At 44.6% G+C, this 18,962-nt stretch overlaps 1 protein-coding gene across 1 annotated transcript in view; it reads right to left on the bottom strand.

The window, feature by feature from the left end:
• Positions 1–18,962, bottom strand: part of BTBD11 (BTB domain containing 11) — an 82,074-nt gene that overhangs the window by 28,163 nt on the left and 34,949 nt on the right. Inside the window, exons 4-10 of the mRNA XM_008636387.2 lie at positions 16,817–16,982; positions 13,439–13,528; positions 10,244–10,345; positions 9,041–9,134; positions 8,793–8,928; positions 6,938–7,158; positions 5,340–5,518 (exon numbers count right to left, since the gene is read on the bottom strand). Coding sequence (XP_008634609.1) covers positions 5,340–5,518; positions 6,938–7,158; positions 8,793–8,928; positions 9,041–9,134; positions 10,244–10,345; positions 13,439–13,528; positions 16,817–16,982 — 988 coding nt within the window. The remainder of the gene's footprint in view (positions 1–5,339; positions 5,519–6,937; positions 7,159–8,792; positions 8,929–9,040; positions 9,135–10,243; positions 10,346–13,438; positions 13,529–16,816; positions 16,983–18,962) is intronic.

Genomic DNA, 18,962 nt, shown 5'->3' with positions numbered 1-18,962 from the left:
CTTTCCTGCTGCTTTCTGTTTGATGGAGACATGAAAATACTTTTTCAGTAGTTAGTGCATCTATGACAAAGGCTATTTCTGAAAAGATATATTTAAAAAAAACACCCCAAAACTTTCCTTTTAAGAGATTTCCGTTTCCAGATGGAGAAGTTACTGCTGAAAGAGTACTTTAGCTTTCAGGCCATAGAGGCTAGATTTCTCAAGATACCCACATGCCCGAATCCTTTTGGAATTTTAAAATTGGTTATTGTTCTGAATTGCTGTTTTGTCTTGATTAACTGTCAACACCACACTGATGGCTGTTATTCAAACAGCTCAGCCTTCCAAAAGAACCTGTGCACTCCTGCACATTTCTTCAGCTGCCTATAGGTGCATTTGTCAAACCTGGAAAACTGCAGGAATTTTAAATTCTGAGGAAACATCTTTGCGAAGTAGTTTACTGCCTCTTTCAACAAGCCTGGCTGCCCAACACCTCACTAATAGGCTAAATTTTAAACTAAATAAAAGAAACATGTCATCACTGACAGAAATGGATGGGAAGCATGAAGAGAAAGCTGCAGAATGCAATGAAGGTATGGCAGTGAAGGATCGCTCCTACGACTTCTCAAGCTGATTCTGTCTGAGACAGTAACTAGCAGGAATACTCATAGTCCTAAGCCAAATTTTCCTGATGTGAAGCACCTCTAGGAGCTTCAGACAACGCTTCAGCACACGTGCTCAATGCACATGTGGACTCACACATACACTTCAGCAATGCATGGCCACACAGGATCCAAGGAAATGGCAGAGAGCTCCTTACCTGTCCTACAGGGGAAAGGGAGAAAGCTGTAAGAGAGATTATTTGGAATTTAAAGACTGTATATTTTCTCAAGAAAATAGGCCAAGGACAAGCTGATGTAAATGGCTGTAGGCAGAGAAAGCAGTGGATGAAACTGGCTCATGACCTCATACAACTGGCAATGGTGCTGGCTCATCTACACAGATGGAGCTGGGTGATTTAATGACAATTCAGTCTTATGCAAAGCCCTGGAGCAGAAACCTAAAACCAACCTCCTCCAAAGGCCAGATGTGTTTAACTTCCAAGGTTGGGGGTTTGAGTCTCTCTTTTCAAGTTGCGGAAATGTCAAGATCAAACTGAACAGCTCCAGGATTTTCATAGACAGAAGACAAAGAAACATCCCTGCACATTCAGCATATTATCCTTAAGAGAATCTCTGCAAACACGGAAGAGCTGACCTGCAAGCCTCACCTCAGGCACTACAAGCCCCTATATCCAGGTGCAGCCTCCACACAGCTCTTTTAAAAGCCTCTGTTTGGGGGGGCCACTCCTCAGGCATATCCACTCCTCAGGCAAATATGATCTTCTGACACGGGACAGGTGGGCAATCCAGCTCAGAATCAAGGTCAGGCAATGCAAACATCAAACCTCAGCTGGAGGCAAAGGAAAGATGTCAGTGAGGAGTTTGGGCAAGTCTTCCCAGGCCGTGAAGAGCACAACACAGATACCAACAGGCAGGAATTCAGTTGTATCTTCCTATCATTCTTCCATAACAAGATCTCCAGCATCACTTTAATCTTGAGGGACTTGACTCTGCTCTACACAGCAGCTAAAGTTTAGCTCAGGGCTACTCACTCCCAGAAGTGACTCTGGCTTCTGCCTCACAAAGCCCTGTCCAAACCACTTCCAGCAGGTTAGGTTTGTGTGCTCATCTTCCAAAGAAATTCAATTCATCCCTAAATGGCAGCGCCTTTCCCACCCATCCAGTGTCTCAAAACCATCATGTGTCATCAACATTTTTAGTGTCGGAGTTTTCCTGGTTTGAGTTTTGCTTGCTCTTAGGAGAGGTGCCTTAAACTGGAGCTCTCCACGTCTTTGCCACAGATGTTGCTTTTTCCAGAGTAGCTTGCCCCTGGTCTTTAATTTGGTAATGACCCAAACTCACTGCAGGACAGCAAGAGCCGTGCAGGGAGAGACTGCAGAGCGATTCTCTGTCTCTTCTCACAGCTCTGCCTCACCAGCATGGAAATGCCACTACTGCCCCACTCCCCGTGCAATTCTCAATGGTGCAGCTGATACAGACATTTAAAGGGATGAAAGGAAATGAAAGAGCTCCATCCCACTGGAAGCCACCAGGAGCCGGGTACCAAGCCTTTGTCTGTGCTTTTGGAAGACTTCCTCCAGGGCTTTAGTGCAGCACTGAACAACCCATGTGCAACCTATACACTGTTCTCCCCCACTTACTTCACAGCTTGAAGAAAGGCCATAAACCCAGGGACTTCATCTCAGCCAGCTTTGCCTAACTTTCCAATTTTTGTTGTTGTTCTGTGTTACCGCATTTCTGTGTTTATTTCTACTGTCAGCATCCCAGCACACAGATGGGAATGGAGTGCCACCCTACAGGACACCAGCATCGGTGCTGGCAGAGCTCCCACACAAACCCTCACATCTGTATCCCCTAGAAACAGGCGTTTCATAAACCATCTGTAAGACAAAAGGGATTCCTCATATCTGACACTGTTCTTGTAGGTACTGGTTACATTTTCTTTAATTTTTTCATATCTGTAGCATTTGGCCTTTTTATTTGCATGGCCTGGGAACCTGCAAGAACATTTCGTACGACAGTGCAAAGTAGAAGGTGGGGACAGAAAGCTTGCTTCCTACCCTGAGACCTGCCCTTATGTTTCCACGTGATGTTTGGGGAGTTTCTCTGCCCAAATTACTCAAAACTATGAATTGCTGTCTGACTTATCCAGGTTATCACAGCTTCTGAGACTGGGACTGTCACTCTATGAGACGCTGAAAATCTGCCTGTTTAATTACCTCAGTTTCCCTGTTGGTGAAGGGAGGATAAGATCTTCTTCCATGTCTCAACTCATTAATATTAGTAAATTGTTCTGAGATTATGGGAGAGCTGGAACTATTTATAGGAATGCAAAATGCCATTTCTACTAGGTGCAAGTTGCCACGCAATTAAAATACACCGAGCATCACAATACGTAGCAAATGGGACATCTTGTTTTACATCAGCCAAGAACTGCTAAGTGGCTCTTTGCTTCCTAGTTGCTTATTTTATACTTTTTGCCCTAAAAAACTCATTAAGGAAATGTACTGGGCCAGACTGTGATGTTTAGCAAGAGTCATAATCTCTCTCTCTAAGTTTCCAGCCCACAGGGAAAAGGATGTCCGTGTGGGCAAATCAAGCTCCTCTCTCCACAGCTCTACAAAATGCAGAGCTTTACAGTTTGCTGTCAAGAGAGAGGGATGTGAACCACAGTTACGGCCCTTCTGCACCTCTTAAAGAAGATTTCCATTCTGATGGTATACATAGAAATCTCTGCTCTCAGCCATTCCAGAGAAGGGGAACAGAAGATCCTTTAAATCTCGGCTTTTCTCAACTGCCTTCTATGGAGTGACCAGGGAGAACTTTTATTGGCTCATTCTCCTACAAATGAATTTATGTAGATTCCTTCCAAAGGGTTGCATAGTCTCTTTCCTCATTTCTGTCTGGGAGAGCTTTGTAAGAGGCCATTTGGACAAGACCGCCACAATAATTCATAACATTTGCAGACAATTTGTAAACCCTTAGAACGTCCCAAAATGATTAATTATTTTTTCTAAGACTATGAAACACTGTGTGAGTGTGTGTTTGTGGATATAGATGAAGACAGGCAGCTCCCCCAGGCCCAGGGGCATAAAGATCAGCACAGATTTCTTCTTCGTCATGGAGGGGTTTTTGTGATACTTCAGTTGTTTTACCCCTCCATAGTTTAGGTTTTGAAGTAAACCCAAAGCAGAAGGTAGCAGTCTTATTTTTTCCAGGTCTCCTGCAATAGACTGTGGAAAACCTAGATGTATCAAAGGTATAATCCTATGTAAATGACTTATTCTAATGATGATTGCTGGCCTTGGTTTCAGCCACCCAGGCGAAAAGCAGTTGAAGTCATCCCTCATCCTAGATTACAAGGCCTAAACTTAATCTCTGTTAAGTTTTCAGTATGATTAGTTTCCTATCAACTTTCAAACCAAACAGCACTTTGCTGGTAGTTTCTGGATGAACATACATTAACCCAAGTGAGTACAGAACAAGGAATCTACAAATCCTAGGAATTGGAACAATTTCCTAAAACCTATCTCAAAATATTCTCCATAAATATCCATCCAATACAAACTAATTGCAAAGGCAAAGCCCATGGGAGCAAAAAATCAGAACAATGCTGGAACAAACATTCAGGATTTGCTAAGGACTCTAGTCCAAGCCTGATTTTGTAGCAAGACACAAGAAATAAATCCACGTAGGCCATCACTAGCTATACCAAGTCTGGAACCTTTCAGTATTGAGTGCCTATACCAAAACCTCTACCCTTTCCACATTTTTTTAGACTATTACTCCAGGTGCTAAAAATTATTTGCTCCTTGCTGTTACACATAGAGTTGGGTGATAAAAGTTACTTACATTCAGTTTAACAATTAGAAGACCATACCAACATGTACTGTGGTGCATGAAGGAAAAGAACAGCAACCAAATAATTTTGATGCTTTTCATCACTACAGTGATTTTCTGGTAACAGTAAAAGTTGACTGGGCATTCCTTGGGAGTGACTGACTGTCAGGGGGACCAGTAGAGAAGAGTTTTATAACAAGTTTTAAATTCTTCTCTGGGTAAGAGATTTTCCTCTCCTTGCCAGCCCCATGATCATCCCTGTTGCTGTTATACTTGCATGCCCTTGCAATGGTACCTCCTTGGAAAGGTTCTGCTAGTCTGATTTGCCTGGCTAAGAAAACGTCAGCTGAAAGAATAAATCGGGGGAAGCTGCAAGTACAAGCACTCACACAGAAGACTTTAAGAAATGATCCTGTTCTGTGCTTGCAGAAACCGGTCTCCTCACAAGGTTGGGAGTCCAAATCCCACATGAAGGGAAGAGAAAGTCATGACAGACTAAAGAAATCCAAAGTAAACATGAATATTAGCTTCGTTGTACGGTCCTGTAAAACAAGCTGGGTGAAGTTACTCTTTGGATTAGTTTGGTTATCAACAACTTCTGCCATGCTGCCGTGACTCTTTTGACTTTAATTTCACCACTATGCACCAGCTTCTGTTGTCTCTCCAGCTTATTGTTAGCACCTGTTATTAGGTTGTTCCAGTAGAAATGATTAGCCTGTGTGTTTATAACCCATGCTTCCACAGTGAAAGAACCCGAGATACATAATACAGATAATAATAATTCTGGGCAGTCTAAATAACATTTGGGAGAGCTATTCAAAAATAATATCGCAAGCTTTCATGTCTTACAGGATGGAAATAAGGCTGATTTCCTTTAAAACACGTAATTTATCCTACCTTGCTGGCCTTCAGTATCTCAAACATCAGAGGCAATCCTTGAGTGATAAGCTCCTCAGTGTACTCTTCTTCCTGGATGGACTTGAACTCCTTGAGCAAGCACTGGATGAGGGGTCGTCGGTGCTGCTGGAAGGACGTGCGCAGAGACTCCAGCCACGTGTGCAGCGTCCAGGGAACCCCTGCAGACAGAGGACACAGCTCATTCCCAGCTCCAGGCAAGGACATGCCCCTCTGCTTTTTACCTTTACTTATGTTAAGATTTTAAGCAAGAGCTGCCAAATAATTCAAGAAATCAAATTCCTATTTATCCCTAATTGAGAAGGCTGATGGTTATCAGTACATCCCAGAGCTAATGCACAGAGGCTTTCCTCCAAATGCTAAGAGAAGACTGTGGTCTCTCTGCTCATCTTGCCTTCAGCTTCTCTGCTGAGACTGCCAATTTGTGGTAATTGCTGTGGGGTTCTGCGTTGCAAAAGCCTTTTGGAAACTAGATTTACACTAGCTCATTTGTTTAAATGTGGCCCTGGAGAGCCATTAAATGGTAAAAACCCCTGATTTTGGTCACTACCTACCTGGATTCAAATTGGTGGTCTTCAGATTAAAACTTACTTTAAGTGATACCCCATGTCCTCTCCTGATCATTAATACTTTCCCTAAAGAGCACTGGGCAAGTTAAGCAGATCAGCCCTTTCAAGCAGATTGTCGTGGCAGAACCACTCTCCAGGAAGTTAAAGGGAACTGCTCCCATGCCCTGAGTGAGAAAGCACATGGAGCTAATGTACCTCTGCAGGCATCAGGCTGGATGTGACCTACTTTCTGCTCTCACAGAATGGAGTGGAAGGAAATACAAGCCTGGTGTTTGGCAAGTGAAGGTTTTTCCTTCCCTGTCAGAAAATGTTCAATGTCTGGAGAGCACCCCTGCCACTCTCCTCTCGTTCATCTCCAGATCTTTGCCTGCACAGCCCACTGCACACCCTGACCCACGCCCCATGTCCCCAGGGCTGGAGCACTGCCCCAGGCAGAGGCACACCAGACACTCGGGTCTCTCTGTCTCTGTGAACAGACGAATGGGGATGGTAAATACACAGTCGAGATCGATTTCCCTCTGCACCACACAACCACCCTCCCCACAGGCAGAAGCAACTTCCCAGCAGGCTGGCACGATGTTCAAATCCCTCATTGGCAGAGCTGGCATACCAAGGAGTCAGTTCCCTGCTCCTGCCTTTGGAGTCTCAGAAAATAAAGTTGTTTTAATGATGGACTCCTTTACAGTAGAGTGCAAAAGAGAAGCAGCTGGAGGTGGCCCATGACAGCTGAACACTGCCCCAGAGCCTTACCTACACTCTGCCATGCAGCAGTGCAGATAGCTCCTGGTGGAAACCACTATGTCCTGCAGAAAAAAGCCACTGGCCTCTGAACAGGGTCTGCTGTGGAGCTGGAACGGGCTGGGAACCTGTCAGATCTCCCATCACCTTCTATTCCAAAAGAGTTGAGGAAGATGTGACCATGGTTGGTTTAAGCAACAGCCCGTCAAGAGGGACCTGTTTCTTACAGTGGCCCTTCCCTGGATGAAGAAGAGGAAGGAGCCCAGGACTGACCTATGCTGCGGATGTCGATGGTGACATCCACGTAGCCGTGCTCGGCGCTGTGGTACATGGCCTCCTTCAGGGCCTTCAGCTTGGCCTTGCTGTTGCGGCTGGCGCAGAGCGGAGCCGCTGCCGAGTCGGGCAAGTCCGTCCCCTCAGCCAGGATCTCCTCCAGCGACAGGATATCGCTCTTCTCCTTCTCCGGCTGAGCAAGCAGCTTGCGGAAAACGTTCCTGTCAATCACAGCATGACAGACCAAGGGAGAGAGGGCAGGAGAGGAGAGGAAAGGGAGAGAAGAGTCAGTGGCCAGGCTTTCACTGCACTAGGCATACTTGCTGTGATGTGGCAAGTTAGGACACCTGCCCAGGAAATTACTCCAGCTAATGGCAGAACCAGCTGAGAGCAGACCCAAGGCAAGCACAGCTCCTGCTAGCCCACCTGCACTGCCTGGGACACATCTGCAAGTCACTGCTGTCGTGACAGGAACTGCACAGATGTCACACGAGTGGCAGCATCTCGTGGGAACAAAGATTTGTGAGCTAAACATGACTCAAGACTTCTTCAGCAATCAGGGAAGGCCAAGGTGCCTCTGGACAAGCTCTTGGGACTCCCACCATGGCAGCCACCAGAGAAGGGAGCTGCCTGGAGCTACTGAAAGCACCACCACTCGATTCACACTCAAAGCAGTCCGGAAAAGCTAGAGCAGCTAGACATTCAACAAGGCCAGTCAGGGCAGGTTCAAGCACAGCTGGGACTACTCTACAAAGCCACTGATCCAGCTGGGCCACCAAACAACAAAGCCCAAACTCAGAGACTTTGTACCCTCAGGTTCGCACCAGCATAACCTCATCAACCTCAATAGGACTTCTCTTGGTTTTGCAGCGGTGAGAAGAGAAACCAGACTGGCTCCCAGCCCACCCTCCTTGTATTCCAGTGTCCCCCCGCACCCGCTTAGACCGCAGCATGGTGTGTCCCAAACAAATTTAGGGCAGAGAGGGAAGGAAGAAGGTGTGTGTCAGTGTTATACAGGCAGGAACACCAGAGTCAGAGTCTGTGACATGGACAGCCAGCAGCCAAGCCAAGGAGAGCCCCAGGTTCTCCTCAGGCCTGTGGCTCCCATTCACACTGGGTGAACGTGAGACTTCAATGCCCAAAGTGTCCTGTCTGTCCCAGTGATCCCTCGTGGGCTCCAGATGGGCAGAGCTGTTGAACCCGCCCTGACGTGCCGTGAGCGTGGTGTTAGACTGGCAGCTCATCTCTAAGCAAACACACGGTAGGTACTGTCTCTAACCTGTATCTATGTTCCTCTGGATGGCTACAATCAGAAAAGTAGGAACGTGAAGACCATGATACTAATTCATTATACTGCAGTCAACTCCTGAGCGTTGCAAGGTCATGCATGCCAGGTGCTCATCTCAGTAGTTCTTTTTTTTTTTTAAATGTGCAGCATACAAACAATATTAAGACACACAGGACTTTACAGTAAACATAGATGCAGAAACTCTATTCAACAAAAATTAAGGCTTTAGCAGTGCAAACACAATTCACTCAAACCTGAGAAATATGTCAAGAAATTCAGGAGTGTCTTTGACATTCCTTTCTGCTGTCACATCAGCTGCCATTCAACAACCACTGCATTGAACACACCACAAGGAGCCCCCTTCCTTTTTTTTTTTCCATCAGAAATCAAAAAGCAGCTTGTACCACCAACTGGTTTAATTCACATGCTAGCAGAAAGCCTTACATCTCTGCTCAGTTGGTGGCATGTTCAATTGTTCATGCAGAAATTTCACCCATCTGCTCAAACTGGATGCCCAGGCAAGAAAGCAGCACTTGAAGGATGCCACTAGACTTGTTCCCACTCTACCTGTGTCCATGTGCAGCAGCCTGACTGAAAGAGTTCATGTCACCTTGTGGAGTCATGGAAATGCCGTTCCTGTACATTGTTCCTATCATGGGGTCAGCTCCTCGCTCCAACAGCAAACTGACCAGTTCAAAATTTCCTGTAAGGCAAGACACACATTTTTACTCCTTTTCAAATCCAGTATTTGCTCACCAGAACCACAGATCCCAGCTGAGGAATTGTTACAGCGGGAGGAGAAAGAAAGTCCTTACCAGCAGCTGCTGCCAGCTGTAAAGGAGTTTCAGAGTAATTCTCCTCTCCATGCTCTAAGGAACCTTCTACTTTTGCTCCAGCATCCAGCAATAGCTAGAAAGAAAATTCACCATTTAGAGCAACTGGGGGTATCACAGTCTTCAGGGTTCATGAACAGTGACAAATGAGAATCTAATGCTTTTTGTTATCTGCAAACCAGATACAATGGAGACACGTGACATGCAAATTCTGCCCATTATTTCACAGAGGCAAATTCATTCCTTTTTTTGCTCATTTTATGCTGACAAACACCAGAAGCACCAGTGTCCAACTTCAGAGCCAAAAAAGTGTAACCCAGCGTTTTTTGAATGGGAAATGGGGTAAGGTCAGTGTTAGGAAGTAATGCACTGGAGATGGAAGAAAATTAGCCCAACAAGCATCCTTCCTTCATGGTCTTCTAGAAGCCCAGCACCATCCAAAAATGGATCAGATTTCAATTGTCTCCATCTTTTACATGAAGACATGGCCAAAAGAAAGGCAATTCTTAAGAACCAACTGCAGCAATGAGTCAAAAAGCTGTGGTCTCCATCAGGGACACTTCCACATTAGTAGCAACAATGCTGAAAACAAAAGTGGCCAAGGAGAGCAGGATGGAGCCTGTGTTCCAGCCCCCTCTTGGCCATTTCTGTCTTAAGGCCTTCAAAGTTTTGGTGCTTGAGTGTGTCACAGACACAACAGTTTTGAAGAATAAACCTTCTCAACTTTTGAGATGCCAAAGCACAGAACCAGCACATCCCATGTGACACCTGGATGGGGTAAGGAGAGCGAGGGATTCTCTCCCTCTGGAGCAGCACGAGGGCTGCTGTCCATCTCTCTCCCACCAAGGCAGTGGCTTTGTGTTTGCTAGAATATTATAGTGTAAGAAAGTGCAATGAATGAATAAACAAACATATAAAACAAGTGGTCAGGAAGGAGCACAAGGAGTTGTCAGACTTTCTTTGGTGCAACTTTGCTTTAAAACTGTCCTGTTTAAGCCTCATATTGGTTAAGGTTTGAACACCATATTCACTTTGTAAGTCTATCATATATCAGTACACTCTTGAAGAAGCAGAAGTAACCAATATGAGTATGACAAGAGGATGCTGGTTTGAGATGGATGTAATTAGAACGGAAGAGGAGGGAAAAAAAAAGGATGAGATGCAGGTAGGGAAATACAATAATACCTGAACTACAGGAATATGTCCATGCAACACAGCAAATGTCAGAGCTGTCCAATGGCGGGTCTCAGGGTGGACGGATGGGTATTTATGAGCAGTACTGACAACCTATAAACAAATTAAAGTTATTTTTTTAAAGAGCTATATGTAACAAAATTCAGCTTGCCTGAAAGCCAGGCATATGAGGGAGTAAGTGAAATAGAAAACCAGGGAAAGGTGCTTTATAAAATGATTGGCTTCATTTTTGTCCTGCAAAATTTTCCTCAATATTAAAACTGTTCATGCTGATTTAACAGCTTGAATTGAGTTCTTACCAAATGAAGTCTTTTACCAACTACTGTAGCTCCATCTAAACCACTGGCCACCAGATTCTTTTGCACAACGGCAAAACATCCACAGCTGGTTACAACAGCACACACTGGGGAAGTAAGGATGGATCAGGACACTTACAGCTAAGGACCACTCCCACTGACTTCACCAGACCATGTACCAACAGCTCCAGGTCTTGGGATTGCTCCAGGCCCAGCCAAATTTCTTTGCACTTAAATCAGTATGACTTTTGTCACCGCTGTCATGAAAGACACATCACAAGCCCTACCCTGGAGTTTGCAGGCATTCTTCCAGGCTCCTCCTCTCACACCAGAGGGGGAAAAAAAAAATGTCTGAGAAGTGATGGGGCAGAGTGTCACTTCAGAAATGTTTCAAGAAAACTCCTTTTTACTGCCTTGTCCAGTCTGAGTTAAGCTAGAAATGATGGGTGGTGACAGTTAAAAGAGATGCAAACTATATCCTTAGAAAACAAAATGCTGTTCTTCAGATTGCTCCTTCCATTTTCTATGCCTTAGTGCCTGGTGCCACTAATGTAGACATTGGGGAAGATGAATAACCATTCCTTGCTTCAGTTTCCCTGTCTTAAAGATGGGGGTATTCATACTGATGAGGTTCACAGAGCTGGTAAAATCTAATGAACATTTGCAATCCGAGACTGCACACTCAGAGTGTGACACCAAAACTCAAATCTTGTTATTGATCTTCAGAGGAAGACTAAAATCAGAGTAAAAGATGCACCATCTCTTTGTCTCACCAGCCAGCTCTGCTTTCACTCCCTTGTGTGAAGTACTTCCATTTATACAGAGGAGCAGGGTCAGTCATTAAATATTTGGTTCCATCAGCAGCTCACATTTCCAAGCGCCACATGCAGCGTTTTGCTAGAAGCAGGCCCGCAGTCCCAAGGACAGGAATGAGGGCAAAATCTGAAGAGCCCATGCAGATCCCATAGCTTGCCAGATCTGCACCAGCACCTGGCTGTTACCACCCAGATCTGCCAAAGGGAGAGCTCAAAGGGCACCACAGGGAGTGTGCTGGCCTGTGAACAAGGACACAGGGCTCTTTAGGGGCTGAGTTTGGTCAGAAGGAAGAGGATTGAGCAGCTCAAGCCTTGGGGTTTGGGATGTGGAGCAAGAGCAGCAGAGGGTAAGGATGGGCAGGACCACAGCTCAGTGAATGCATCCAGCTCCTTCTCAAGCATGGCTCCCACCACTGTTTGGGGCAGTCCATGGAAAGTGGCAAAGAAAATGAAGTCATTTAAACTCCTTTGCTCCTTTTTGGTTTTTTTTTTTAAAGTCAGAGTTCTCTCCAACACGGTGCTTGCAAAAGACCTGTGGCTGGACAGGCTCTTAAGGATGAGAGTGGCTGAGCAGCTACAGGTCCCACTGAGTACAGAGCAAACTGCAGCTTCTCAACACATCTGGAAAGGAGTCCATTTTCACTAAGGATGGGCAATCAAAAAGGAAGGTGCCCAGCATTTGAAGCTACTTTTGGAAACATATTTGCAAAGTGAAAGGGAGAAAATTATGCAGGCACCTGACAGAGTATTTATTTTTGTTCATGGCTGATTTGCCTTTTTTTTTTGCCATAATTGCCCAATTTGCACAGTTGGTTGTGGTGTGCACAAATCATCATATAATTGCACACCATAATTATTCACAGTTCTTGTCCAAAAGTGTTTTCATTTGATTTTAGAGCAAACACTCTACAGCAATGAATTGGGGAGGTTCACATTCCTCACTGGAGCTGTTCTCTCAGATGTCAGCAGTTTCAGGAAGACAAAACTGTTTAAATTTGCATTTGATTCAAGCCTGGAAGACTACTGGAGCAATTGGGAGGACTGCTCCTAATGAAAACTCGTCCTAGGAACCAAATAATGCCTCTTCACATCTGAGCCACAAGGCAGGGATCAGCCTCCCTGCCCATCCAGTCTTTGGTCTGACTAGGAATTCGAGTGTTCAGTTACTGCTAGCTTTGGGGGTGGTGTGCTTGACTGTGGGGAACTGAAATCACCAGCTGATTTCACGACATAGTAGTAACACTATCAGTCTCCAACGGGTGACATCCATTTCTACTTTTTAAATTAGACTTTTTAAAAGTGCAAAACGTCTGTCTGAAGCAGTGACTCCAATTTATCAGCTTGCTCAAGTCCAAACAGAACAGATGGAACACAGATAAGTGAAGCAGACAGCTTAATTTACTCATGACCTCAACAAATTGAAACTGGAACCATTAACAAATAACTCTTCCGCGGGTTTTCCAACGGCTCTTTAAAAAAGTACATACCTGCATTGCACTGAGTTGGACCACAATCTGTTTGGTGGACAGATTGTCCGAGTTTGTGATGTGCATTCATCAATGAGACATTTATATTCTGGAAGTTTCAAGCTCCTCATCCAACAGTTTTTAGCCCAAGGCACTTTGTAAAACAAAACAATGGAACCTATATGCCACTTGTGTGCTGGGGATGCTTACTTGGAACATCCACATGCATAGAAATGCTGAGCTTTGGCAGGTTACCAGATGGGTGTTTCTTTTACTTTCTTCATTTAAAGTCAGTGAGTCCTTCTAGTATCATTAGAGCTGTGCTCAGGGCTGGTGTTAATGCCTGTATTCATTTGCAGTGTGCAAACACAACTAAATCACTGTCACCTGTGGGTTAAGTCTGATGACTCCAACCCTTCTGTGCAGTGAATCCCAGTGTTAACCTAATACCCTTTGATTTCACTGTTCATTTCAAGTGGTCCCATCCAGGATAAGACAGATATGCTTTCTTTTTAATTCTTGTGATTTTCACTCTGCTACAGTTTCAGGGGGTAGTTTAAGATGTAAACAAACAACAGAAAAAAGATACAACCAACAAAAAGTCCTCACCTCAGCATTCAGATCTGCTCCAGCATCTAGCAGCATCTGCACCATAGCCTCATCACCCCTGACACAAGCATACATCAGTGGAGTCATGCCCTAGTCATTTTTTGGGGTTAAAAAACAAAGGAATTGACAAATTTAACACAGAACTCTCTTTGATTTTTAAAAACAATTATTTAAGTATATATCATCAAGACTAACAGCATGTATTTAACGAAAGCCATTACCTCTGTTACAAACATGCCCCTCAGAGTAGCAAAAGTCAACCATTTTTGTAAAAATCTCTATTTTTGTTGTCACTTGTGCTTACTGCTTGTATTTTTCATGCTGTTTTCAGCATGGTGAGTGAAACTAGGCTTGCCAGCCTCACCTCCATCATATACTAAACTGAGCACCTTTGTCTTTGGGGCCCCAGCAGAGACATGTTTTCACCAAAGCAACCATTATTTCCACTAGTATTTTAAAAAGATAAGAATTTTATTCCGTTTTCTATAATCAGAGTGTCTTAAAATCTAACTTTTCAATTACTGAAAGAGCCTTTAAAACATCTCAAGCTCCTTTTAAGACCAGTCAGATTTCAGCACAGCTTTTTCAAGGATACTGTAAGGGGCACTCCCTAGCAAACACGGACCTAATTTTAAATGAAATGACAGAAAGCTTTGTTGCAAGTTGCTGGTTCTAGGAAAATGTGGCCCTGCTTGGAGAAAAAGTAGATTAAGTGACCCTTCCCTATAGAATTACCACAATGCAATTTGTATTAATCTGAAATACCTGCTAGGCCTGATCACCATTTCCCTTGAGGGAAGTACTGCTGTGGCTGTGGTAATGAGCCCAGATGAAACCATGAACAAAATTATTAAATCTACTGTAAATTCTAACAGCAAAAGCTACTTATTAAATACAGTAGGGGGTGTTGACCAACAGCCACCAGTTGCTCTGCAGCAGATCTCCTGAAGCATGCAGCTACCTCTGATGCATGTTTACAGCCTACCTCGAGGTCCCCCAGTAAATCTGCTGTCAGACCACAGTCCATTTGCTGTTTAACCTGAGTGCTGCTACGAAGGGAAGTTATTTTCACAGAAACTGGAGGTACCTGTCCTGGCCAGACATGGAGCTGTGACACTGCTCTTCCTAGCAAGAGCCCAGCACCACTGTTTTTGGCTGAACTACCCCAGTTTTCCTGGTTTTATGCAGGGCTAAAGGTAGGGGGTGATTATCTATGGAAGAGCAGCTCCCGTAGAGACAATATAAATTAAGGTTTGTCCCTGCAAGGTCCTTAGATCCTCCCTGAAACACACTGAGCATTTCACAGGATCCAATCTGCAGCGTACTTGTGGAATAGGCACTTGGGGCCTCATGACATTACTAAGACAAAACAAGTTCACCCTACACAAGGAGAGTTCTTGGGTGACTTGAAGCTATTTGCAAAGAGAATTTGAAAGGACTTCAGCCACAGCCAGTGGCAAAACATTTCCTTTGGCAGTCAACAAACACTATGGGAACAAACAGGACCATGTGAATTACAAAAAAATTGTGCTTGGGCCTTGGAACGTGAGGACAGGGCAGCAGCCTAAAATTAAATACATGTTCCTTCAACTGATTTTTCAGTTTCTGTAAGTGGCATCATTGGATAATTAAGTCAACTGTTCATTTAGCACAAGGGGTCTACTCAGATCTGTAGAACAGAAAACCTGGTGCGGGGCTCCTGCTGCAAGACACAGCACGTGGGCAGCCACAGTGAGGAATCCTGCAGCAACATCCGGAGCAAAGGCTCTGCCTGGGAACCACACAAGATGTTCTGACCCTGCTGCAGCTGAAGGAGGATTTAACACTGACTAAAAGGGGCCCAGAATGTCATGCTGCAGCGTCAGGGTTTTAAAGAGTTAATGAGGATTTTAACCTCCCCTTCTCTTGCACTGCTGCCCCTGTTGCTTTTGCCTCTGCCAGTCCCCCCAGGCTTGCCCCACAGCTCAGCCTTGTGCTGCAGCACCACTCACCCCTCTCTCTGCACGTGGGAGGAATGGATTTTTAACGATCCCGTCATTAGTGTTCGAAGCACACACAGGAACACAGTAACAATGTGTACAATCAACACAAAGGGCATTTGGTTTTTGGCAAAACACAAAATTACGGTCTTTCTTTCAGCCTTGTATGACTTAGGGCTCCGTCCTGCAAGATGTGGGATCCTGCAAGACGTGGGACATTTGATCCAGCGAAGCACTTAAGCACAGGCTTAACTTTCACTCAAATAGGATGTAAAAGCATGTGTTCAGAGTTAAGCATATGATTAGGTACTTCGATGAATCAAGCCAGAGTGTTCCCAGTTTTCAGCCTGGAGGACAGAGGAAATACGCTGTGAAGTTTCCAGGTTCAGACTAACTTAAAATAACAATAATTTTAAAAAGTATAATGCACGAACCTTGGAATGAGCAGTCTGATACTATTTTTTCTGCAGGAAGTATTGCCCTCTTCTAAAGCTTTTCTCAGATGAATCCACAGTATTGACTCGGACTGAAGCTACTGAACAGCAACATAACTCACATTCCTGGAACAACTTTCATCTCAGAACACCTAAACCCATGAACAGTCCAGCTCCTATCCCACATGACTACCTCAGAGGTGGCAGCCACCTGGCTCCTGTCAAAAGTGATGCCACAGCTCTGGGAATATGCAGTGACAAACTTTCATCAGGGGCACCAGAAAAGTCAGGGGACTCTATTGCAAAAGGAAAGGTTAGTATCCATAGCCATCATTTTCCTCTGGGAAGAGGGAACCACCTTGGTGAGCATCACAGTCCAGCAGACAGCTGCCAGTAGGTAGCTGCAGAGGGCAGCTTTATCCCCAGGCACAACCACCAGAGGAGGGGTAACTGCAGAGATACTTTCACATCTGCAAGGCCAGTTCGAACTGGACTGAAATCAATTAAAGAGAGCCAGCAATTACCCATTTACTGATGGGCTGGGCAGTGCACATGAAGTGGTGACACATCCCAGAGCTGTACGCAGTGGAAGGCTGCTCACCTCACAAAGCCCTGTCTCACACCACTGTGCATGGCACTGAAGCAGTTTTAAGTATTCAGCTCAACACTAAGCTCTCTTGGGATCTTCCTCTGCCTTCACTCGACTCAGTTCACTGTTAAGAAGATTTCAGGGGCTGCAGTCACCCTCCTACTGAGTGACCTCAGTACTGACAAATCAATACAACTCAAAATGACCTCACTTAACACAGACATTCACCTGGCAGTGCTTTAACACAATGCAAAGTAATGCAGGGAAAGCATTACAGTCCTGTCTAGGTAAGCTGAAAGCTGGGGCTCATTTCCTGTGACAAGCAGACAAAACTCTCCCATTTCACAGCTGCTTCTTTCAGTGTCTGTCCCGTTACCTGCTCGCTCATGCTGTTGATCCCATCCGGCCCCAGCAAGGATATGGCTTGCTTAACCAGATCCGTTCGGCCGCAGTTGAGCATCCGAAAACCCAGGTCTTGCTTGAACTTGGCCTCGGTGGCAACCGCATCCAGCTTCCGAGAGGCACAGAAACAGTCGTCGATCCTGCAGGGGTGAGAAATGAACTCCCTCAGAGGACAAGCAGAGGACAGACCTCCTGAGGAAATAATACTGTGCCCTGTTTTTGGAGGATTTAGGTCATGCACGCATCCATTCTCCTTTGACCTGCATGTGCAAGGGAAATGCTGAATGGGAAATGATAATGCAAGCTAATGGAGATTGCCCTTGGTCTATCTTTTATGAGACAAGTTATACATTTCAGTAAAAACTGGGGGAAAAAAGCACAGCTTTCACTTGATTTTGTTTCCCTGTTTAAGCAATGCACAGTACATTCTCGCCATGAGTTTTCTCTCTGCATGGCAAGGTTATCCAGTTCCTCTGATCCCTGAAAACTTTCAGTGACTTCAGTAAGCTTTGAAGTTAAATCAAATGGATGTATGATCATTGATAATACACCAAAGAGAAAATAATGTCACTCCTAACACCTTCAAGGATCTTACCAGCATAGCCCCAGTAACAGGGAAGACTTTTTGGAGCAGAAAGTGCAAGTCACAGAATCCCAGGCTGGCTGAGGTTGAGAGGAACCTCTGGAGGTCACCAGGTCCAAGCAGGGACACACGTACGTAAGACCACCATGCAACAGGGGAGAAGGCAATCTTGCTAGGTAGTCATGGCAAAACACCACAACTCCTTGCTGGCTGTGTCTAACAGACGAGATGTCATTCTTTTAAGGTCTTATTCAAAAGATCTCCAAACTGCAAACTGATATCCATTTCAAATGAAAGAAACGCTAGGAGTTATTTAGCCAAGATGAGAATTTACAGCTCCAGAGAAAGCCAGGCAATTCAAATCTAATGTTTATCCAACTTGGTTTCATCTTGTTAAAAGACAGATTTGCTTTTCTTTCATGCTGAGGAGCGTCTGGGGCAGAGGGTGGAGTCCAAATCCACAGTGCTTTTGGTGTGAACTCGGATAAAGGACTGTTTGGAAAAACACCACTTTAAATCTGCAAAAATGCTAGGTCAGAAAACAAGGGGCTACTTATGAAGGAAAAACAAAATAGAGAACAAAAGTGAAAAAGTCAAGCATACATCAAATGTTTCCTACTTCATATGTAAAAAACCCCAGTAAATCAAAAGAAAAATATAAACAGCACATCACTATCATTTAAATTTCTTCTTCAAAGTGCTTTATCAGACCTTTATAAAATATATAACACTGCTTAATATTTAACAGCACTATACAACAAATATGCTGTTTATATAGAAGCAGTGGTATGTAGCAATAGCTGCTGCTCTTCCTCTTTCAACAGAGGAAGGAAAGTGAAATGCAAAATACAAAGTGTTTTGATCAAAGCTTCTACAGGTTTGAAACTGGCATCTGATCTCAGACTTTCTCTCTCAACCAGTCTGGAGGACAACAGACGTTTTGTTGATGTTCATTCTACTGCTCAGTTTGGGTTTTGACTGACAAAAAAGTTCACATTCTAAGAATGCAAAAAAAGGTATGCTTGGAGTATCACCACTCAGGGGAACAAGGATGACGTTCCATCACCACAGGATGCTGCAAGATTAATGCACAACACTCAGTCACAATAAACACACTGCAACAGCAACAACAGATTCTGCACCAGCAACGTGCCCATAGCAGAGAGGGAGAAAGCAACACACAGCAAGGCTGGGGTTTCTGCAGTAGTTTCTGACTGAGTTTAAGGAAACACACAGGGCTGAGCTCACTGACACTGAGATCCATGGGAGAAATCCAGGCTAAACACATTCACACCACATGGCATATTTCTGACACAAGAGCTACAGCAACATTTGGTGCTTGTTACCCCCATAGCATGAGGTGCTGGAGATCATCTGTGCCCTCCTTTAAGGTATGGCAAAGATAAAACAGGCTCAGAAGTTAAGTGGTGAGGGTTTTGGTGCATGGAAAAGAGACTGGACCTCCCAGCTGCAGACGGCATTCCCAGATGATTTTGGGCTGAAAACAAGGTGGTTCCACAGCAAAGTGCAGCTATGG

The sequence above is a fragment of the Corvus brachyrhynchos genome, unplaced genomic scaffold (assembly GCF_000691975.1).
Source record: "Corvus brachyrhynchos isolate BGI_N302 unplaced genomic scaffold, ASM69197v1 scaffold56, whole genome shotgun sequence".
In the NCBI taxonomy this organism is placed as follows: Eukaryota; Metazoa; Chordata; class Aves; order Passeriformes; family Corvidae; genus Corvus; species Corvus brachyrhynchos.
The sequence above is the reverse complement of the archived record's forward strand: the minus strand, read 5'-3'. Positions and strand labels throughout refer to the sequence as shown.